The following is an 8,190-nucleotide window of genomic DNA, read 5'->3' on the forward strand; positions in this document are numbered from 1 at the left end:
CGGAACGTTGTAGTACAAAAATAGATATTTTAATGCATCTATAAAAAGTTTCTGTTTTGCAAGAATATAACCTGAACTTCTGTTGTTACAGTCCACCACAAAACCAATGGCAACATCAAAAAATATATACTTCCTCGTTTTATTGAAGTCGGTTAAAAACAGGCAGACAGAAGAATAAACAACCTAAGACACTTGAAAACGTCTCATAACACAAACGCTCACCCTGATTCAATATGATTAGCAGACTTGTTATTGGACCCACAAAATCGAAAATTGCTTATCGTTGTTCCCAGAAACTCCTTTGTTTGAGATAGATGCTTTTACGTTGGGATAGTTTGGTCTAAATTGGTTCATGTTTAAATGGCTAACTTCATTAGCGGGATAATAGATCGGCTCCCGAGGGCTACAAAGGCTCGCTTCAGGTTGCCTGGGCTTAGGGTTGCCATCTTTGGCAAATATTGTCTTGTCCGGTCTGTCCGGCTTTTGTTAGGCTTTTTATGTGGCTGCCGCGTCAGGCAAAAGTCGGGCTACAGAATAATACTAGATGGATGGATGGATAGATGATAATACTACTCACTCGTGAGCTATGACACTAATTACATGTCCGGCATGTATGACCAAATGAGAGAGTGTCCGGCTTTTGTGTTTTTGGACCTGACAACAGTGACAACCCTACCTGGCCTGGATGCCGCGCCACATATTTTAGGGAACACGATACTACGGCCCCGTTTTAAGGACTTGTTATTTAACACGGTTACACTTGACGCTACAAAGTCAAGTAGGTGGATAGTTAGCTGTTTTTGTGATAATAGATCTGACTTTATCCGACTCTATCAAAATTTTCTGGACGCAATATTGGGGAACTTTAACTATGAATACAATTTCTAAAGTATTTGTCTATAGTATTTTATCTTAGCGGTGTCATTTATTGCGCTTTTGGTGATGTGCGAGTCCAATTTGCATACATAAATATCTTAGTTAACCGATATCAACCAGGCATCAAGGTGAAAAAATAGCGCCCACAAAATATATTTATTCCACGCCCGCTGAAGACTGTACCTCAAACTCGATGCCTACACGGTTCATGAAAACGCTCTCACCTCCTCGTATTGCTTTCCCGATTTTTATTAGTAGCACGTCCGCATTATTTAGAGTAAACACGGTGATCCAACGGTACACGCCTACCCGAACCAAAAACGTATTCATATTAGATTTCCGATCTCCGCGGCGCGCGAGGCCGAGCGTATACGTTCGCGATACTTTATTCTCCCTGCGAGTGCGACTTCGAACACTGTCAAATAACGGAGGTGAAATATACCCCGCGTTGTGTGATCCCCGCTCTTACGATGAATTTTTGTTTGGTTTTCGCCCTGTTCGGATATTTTTTTGCGTGGAGCTCTGGAATGCTGTACCGACGGGACTCCAATAATGTGCTGAAGCCGGGTACGTTTTGTTTTAATTGCAACTGGATTCTGTTTCGCTGCAAATGCGAGTTTTCAGTGAGCCTTATTTATTTTGATGAAAGTATGAACCGGTGAGTTTTTGTTTTTGGTTATTTGAAGAGCTTTTCACTGGTAAAGGGCTGTTTCAATATTAAAATTTTGTAGAGTTGTTTCAGTAATTTCTACAAAGTATTTTATGCAAATTAGGAAGTCACATTTTAATTCATTAATTAAATTCTATTTCTCGTTAATTTAGTCATACTTCTATGTCGCTTACATGTACAGAACTTTTTTAAATATTTTTTTTAAGTAAAGTTCAACCAAATCAATTGACTTTTAGTTTATTCACAAAGTAAAGCGTGCAAACTTACTTTTAGATATTAATGTGTAACGATGAAGTTCCATGAATCTACACAAATACACATTTAAGATTACCATAATCCTTTGGTAGTTATAGTCAAATGTATAATATTATAAACCATAATAATCCCATTTTGTTACTACAATAAGGAAACGTTGGCTGCATTACTATATGCGGAATTTAACCAGGAAGCTAACAAATAGCTACATAATAAGATATACTATGTATACAGACATCATTAGCAAATTCCTTTGGGGCATGGCAAGACCTTTGTGTCATAGTTATTAGGTTGAGCTTAGAATTAGCGATCAACTTTGAACTGTGTATACATATAATAATATGTACCCTACATACTTCGAATATTTCTTTGGTAATATTTAAAGTACTACGACGCGAAGGCAGCGAAATTCAAATTAATATAGTATTAATTTAGGACTTTTTGCAGGGCACATCCCAAGATATGTAGAGCCTTTTCAGGACACGCCCCAGTATATCTTGCCCTACCACAACTTAGGCTGCTACTGAGAAAGGAGGTACACATTTATATTACAGACAGCTTATACGTTTTTGTTGCAAAATCATCCTTATTTTAAATACATAAGATGCCACAGTGTATAGTTTGACGTGCCTTCGTCTACACCTATAGCTTTAGGTTTCTGACAGAAAAATACGGTGCCGCGTTAAAAATATAACATGCGTGCCGCACGTGTGCACCAATGTAATATTTCTGGTGTTCGAATAATACTATAACTTACCTTGTATGTTCAGCGAAATAGAATAGTTTTTGAGTAATTTACCCAACTAATCGCAAAATACGGTTCTTAGTGTGGACTCTAGTTCGTTTACGATGATTCACTTTTATTAGATAACTCTAGCATCACTAGGATGTAACTTTTAACTGTAGAGATATTAATCTATTTTAGGATTTTTAAGTAAGTGCTATTGGAATGCACTTGCAATTGAGGCTAGTGAAGCACTCCAATTGCAGGACAGTGGATTGAAATCAAAAGAATTGAAAGTGAAAGGATGCAATTAAAAGCACAATTGCATATGACAAAATATTTAAAGATGATGTCATGCTAGCATATAGAGTAATATACGAGTACATTAAGCAGTAGGCAAAAGCTAATAGGTATTACTCATAAAAATAACACACCAAATTTTGAGACTTGTTTAATTTTGCTCGCTTAATGACTCATTCCGAGTTGATGTTGAACGCGACATTAGAATAATAATATTATGTTAATGAATACAACTAAGTCGCAATTTACGAACATTGACGGTCATATCTATGCAATATTAATATTCATTGTAAAGAGAAATATGGAAGTCTCTTTATTTACTATGACCTATCTATAGAGGAATATTGCTGGGTATTAATTTAAAACATAAATGGTAGGTATTTACACATTACACATTACCGGGGTCTGTAAATTAATGGCAAAACCAATGAAGTTACAACTGTCTTACTGCACAACTGGCAATCATCTAATCCAACGATGTATTTAATATCGTTATTCTAATGCTAATTTATAAACATGTCGCCTATCGTCTAGCATCATCACCATTACATTCACAAGACGTCCACTACACTAAACATAGGCTTCCCCCAATGATTTCCTAACTGGCTGATTGGTAGCTAAAATTAAAAGATTAAGTGGTTGGTCTAGTATTCGTGAAGATAAAATCGCCAGTAAAATTTCATTGTAATCTGAACTTTCTTACACTGTGGGTGGCGTATAAGGAGTTGCGTCACCTTGATACCTGCGCCTGAGTGCCCTTGCGCCTTGGTGCAACTCCGATAAAGTGCATTCATGACCTGCAATCGATGTGCAACCCTATTTGCTGAGTAATAATACTTTTAATCAGTTGGTAAGCATTTTACAAGCCTGAATAAACATGATTTTCCAAAAATAAACATTCCGTACTCCCTAGAAAGATTAAGTGTGACTTATCTACAACACCAGTGTTGTGGGCTTGTGGCCTAAAACGGTATCTCAGAAAAAGAGCATTAATTACTGCATAGTTCCAATTACTACTTCTGATTTGTTTGTTACAGGAGTTCAGAACCCTCCTGAGACCGTGAACAGCCATGATCAGACGTTTAGAGGAGCTTCCAACCGACAACTTAACGTTAACGTACGATCCGCAGTACAGAATTCAAGACTGCAATGTCCTTACTAATCTGTAATGTGGAATGGGCGTGCTGTTCTACTTATACTATGACCAACCTTATATAGTTTGTCAACGAAAACAAGCAATCGTGAAGCGGTCATGGTTCACGGTCTTAACAGCCAAAATGGCGGGAATTCGTTCATATTTTATGTAAATTACCATGCATGCAAATTGTTGAAGATTATATCTACGTCTTTTTTGTAACTAGATAAAACAAAGGTTATAAAAGAACAAATTGGCGATAAAAAAGAGTATAGAGCTGTTGTAAAGCTACTACTTAATGAAAAAGAAATAGCCCCAGTGCAGTGTAAGCGAATGGGCGAGCTAGTTGAGTTGTCATTGAAAATAGAAGGTGTTGTTTTTTCTCTTCGCGAACCTGTTAGGTCCACAAAGTCCATTAAACGGTAAGGTGTGTACCTGTCATCTAACTAGTGATGGGACGGAGGCACGGATATTTTTACTATGTTTAGCTTCCAGGTTAGCTGTGTTTGCTTATATTAGGATACAAATAAAATAAGGAGTATGTTTAATTCTAATAGATTACAAATTTCTTTTCTCTTTAAGAAGTTTTTTATTTTAAGAATAGTTCAATCACTAAGAATTGTGTCGAATGGAAGTAATTAATATGGGCTAATTATTTAAAATTTTATTTCATCAAATCTTTTCTATTTGTTTATTACTAAAAAAATGATTTGTTCCTAACTCTACTCAAACCAAGTTATATTTTTTCTGAAACCTACAGTTACAATAATCTTTTCTCCTTCAAATGATTTATCACTTTTGGTAAAACTTTGAGGTTTCGGATAACTCTGTGAACTCGGTCCCAAGTCCCAACACTATACTACGTGCAGTATTTATTGTAAGTGACTTTCAAGCGGCCGACGCGACCTTGCCCCGTCGGCGCGCGGCGACCGCTGCAACCACGGTCAAGATACAGCCACAAGATAACCACAGATAACCACAAGACAAAGTCATGTCGTTCACTTTCAGATGCAAAAAAACAAGACTAAATATTTCAAATTACTGCTACGTATAATAATATGAATGGATACTGGTATATGTATACGTGTATGGTTCGTTCTAATCTTTTAAAAGCTCGCTTATGTAGTCTACACACCAAACCCGTCTACCCGCCGCGGCAACGGCAACATGAGTCGTCAACTTTTGACAAGTTGTCTAAAGTCATAGAAAAACATGATTCTTTTGAATTTGGTATGTAGAGTCCTTAAACCTGATCCCCCATAGACTTCTGACTTAACTCATCAAGTAACAGGCCCCATACGGATTTACGCTTTAAAACTCGGAACCAAATTGCCGTGAAAGAAATATTAACCATCCCTAGTCTCCAATGACGTGTCACGGAAAAAGAGGAAATGTTTAAAAGCTATCAGGGAATGCACTTCACGGGAATATCGGTGCGTTAATACATTTATGCCGTCATTTCATTCACTTTGAGAGAGGAAATTGGAATTCATATTGTAATAATAGGATTTTCATCGGTACTCTTTAAAATTAACCGGGGGTGAAGCATGGAGGAATCAGTGTTGTGTGACAGCACAGATAATATAATGTGACAGTAAGCACTTGTTTATTGACGTAGTTACAAAGTTTATGATTATTTTATTTAAATTGTTTCCACTTTCAAGACTCAGTAGCTTTGCATACTTCTTGTATTTTGGTTTAAAAATGTACAACAGTCGAGACCACAATATAAATTTTCGTAGCAAAAACGTACCTTTTACAACGATATGGGATGCCACAATGTTTAATTTGACTGTACGGCCTCAGTAAACACAAGTTTTCAAGATTTTATGACTGTTTGTCTAGACTTCAAGCCTTCAAACCGCTCTTTATGTTCAAGTTCCTTGAATAAATGTTTCCTGACCCTTTTAAAATAAAATACACTTGACGACTCTCCCGTGGTCGTCTCTTAAATTACAACAAAATTTATCGTATTAAATTATTTTATTTATTCAACAATTTTTACAAGGTACGATAAAATATAAAATCTCGTGCTTCATTTTAATAGGTTTACAATTTATTCCATCGTTTGGATTTCCTCTTTTGGCACGATTCTAGCATAGTGGGCAGAAAAATACGCTCTATCGCATCGTGTTTGTGTGACCATACGTTTGGTTTTATTGAGACTTTTAAACATTTTTTTTCTGAGACACGCGACTAGTAAAATCCTAGCATCTTTACTGATTGTGTGGTTCGCTAGAGGTTAGTTGAAAAAAAAAGTATTTTTCATTATCTGTGGCCTGGACACGGTAATCCACTGCTATAAGGGAAACTAAAAAAACTCACTAAAAACAACTGGGAAACATTCACGCTGTATTGTTCTGTATATAGAATCCGGTTACAATACCCAATGTGTGGTCTTCTTACACTGACTCTGATATACTTATCGTCATATTTTGACCATTTAGCCTTGAATTCAGCATATGAGAAATACATAGATTTATAAATACCATCGTTAATGTGTTACAAGTAACGATTTCAAACCACCATTCCAGTCCTATATTATTACCGATGTGTGGTGTCCCTACACCAGCATGTGGACTCTAGGCCGGTGGCCACGCGTCGCCACATACCCTCATTTTAATATTAAACGAGAACGCCTTCATTTTATTAATAAGTTTTTGTTCGTGCAACTCTTTTGAATGCATTCAACGTCGAACGCTTTATTGTAGGAGGTATCAATGGAGGAAAATCTGTTAATGAGAGATAATGAGTAGTTTTTTACAATTTATTTCCATTATGAGTAAAAGCTTACTAAAAACCACTGAAATATTTAGGGAGGGGAGGCAATTTGAACTATGAAAGGAAATATTTTCATAGACGATATAAATAGTGTTTTTGCTGACAGTTTTTTAAAGATTCCTAAGTAGGTATCACAAACACTTTCAGGTCCAAAGTATATTGTTATACCATCTGAAACAATAAACGAGAAAGCCATGATTTTCCCGAAAAAACTATGACATATTTAAAATGAAGTGGAGTGGTTTATTTACTAAACATTACTTTACTATCTTTTCCAGATCTGATGGCTATATCCTCGACCGTGGTGCCGCTGCCCATCTACAGAGTATTCGACTTCGAGAACAAACTACCCCAGGACAAGAAAAAGACACGACCACACGGAAAAGTTGAACTAGTCACCAAATCAAAAGAATAAAAATTCAATAGACTAAATGTGGTTACCTACACTCTATTTCATTTGCGCCGAGAAAACGAAACACGAACAGTTTATGAAATTACTTAGGTTCTAAGAAAAATAAGAAATAAATTCCTGTAAGTACACATTATACTTTGGACTTCCACCTCTTCAGTACAAAGAATCTGCTGGTAAAGAGAAAAAACGTTAGGAACTCAGCCAGCACAGTTCAATACGTATCTATACATTATTATCACAAATTCATATTTTATTTTCCGTCAATTGGCTTTTTAAGAGCACTTTGAACACACATGAGCGTTTGTAAAATTTACCGAATAGCTTTCTATCCATTTTGGAACTGCATGGTCACAATCTACGTATATCTTTGTTTCTGCAGCTCATGTCATTATGCCACTCTACAGGCACTGTCTTTTAGAACCGAATTCTACGTGGCATTATGCCACAGAAGAGATGGATGAGCTCGTAGAAGTGCCACTAGAGCGTTGCACATGCTTTTCGGCAATATGTATAAACAACACGCTGCGGCGAAGATATCCGCTGATATCTGCTTGTTTTTACTATTGGACACTTGTGAATTACCTAGGACCCACATAAAATTTGTTAATTTTTCATGTAGTGACTGCAAGGTTGTTTAAACCTAAAATACAGGCCCTTGGACCTCTAGTTAACTTTAAAGTGAAAAACTAAAATTCCGGTTGACTCTATGAAAGAGGGTTTTCCATTAGCCACCCGGAAGCGGTGACGGCGCGTCTTTCAAATTTTGTCACTTATGCCATCGTTGGCTAATGGGAAAGCGCCATAAGAAGTGTTTGTTTTGTTTAGCTTCAAATAAATTTTAAGTTTTCCTGTAAGAAAGTCGCGGGAAGAGCCTGGATGCGGGCAGCGCAGGACCGGTCGTTATGGAAATCCTTAGGGGAGACCTTTGTCCAGCAGTGGACATCATTTGACTGAAACTAATGAAATTTTAATTCTGCCAAACAGCTTAGAAGACCATCCAGCTAAAAATGTTAAAGCTAAACAAATAAAGCTTGAAA

At 36.7% G+C, this 8,190-nt stretch overlaps 1 protein-coding gene across 1 annotated transcript; it reads left to right on the forward strand.

Moving 5' to 3' along the window:
• The first annotated feature begins 1,184 nt into the window (after positions 1–1,184).
• Positions 1,185–7,281, forward strand: LOC114365262 (uncharacterized). Its single transcript, XM_028321787.1, has 2 exons — positions 1,185–1,443; positions 7,020–7,281. Exons 1-2 carry the CDS (start codon positions 1,347–1,349, stop codon positions 7,154–7,156), a joined length of 234 nt encoding a protein of 77 aa, XP_028177588.1. The 5' UTR covers positions 1,185–1,346; the 3' UTR covers positions 7,157–7,281.
• The last annotated feature ends 909 nt before the right edge of the window (positions 7,282–8,190 follow it).

The sequence above is a fragment of the Ostrinia furnacalis genome, unplaced genomic scaffold, assembly GCF_004193835.3.
Source record: "Ostrinia furnacalis isolate ACB-3 unplaced genomic scaffold, ASM419383v2 OfSCF0447, whole genome shotgun sequence".
Lineage (NCBI taxonomy): Eukaryota > Metazoa > Arthropoda > Insecta > Lepidoptera > Crambidae > Ostrinia > Ostrinia furnacalis.

Bases quoted from the DNA above. Each gene is read 5' to 3' on its own strand.
- LOC114365262 (XM_028321787.1), top strand. From the start codon at position 1,347: ATGAATTTTTGTTTGGTTTTCGCCCTGTTCGGATATTTTTTTGCGTGG. The intron at 1,444-7,019 runs GTACGTTTTGTT...TATCTTTTCCAG, and splicing joins CAATAATGTGCTGAAGCCGG to ATCTGATGGCTATATCCTCG.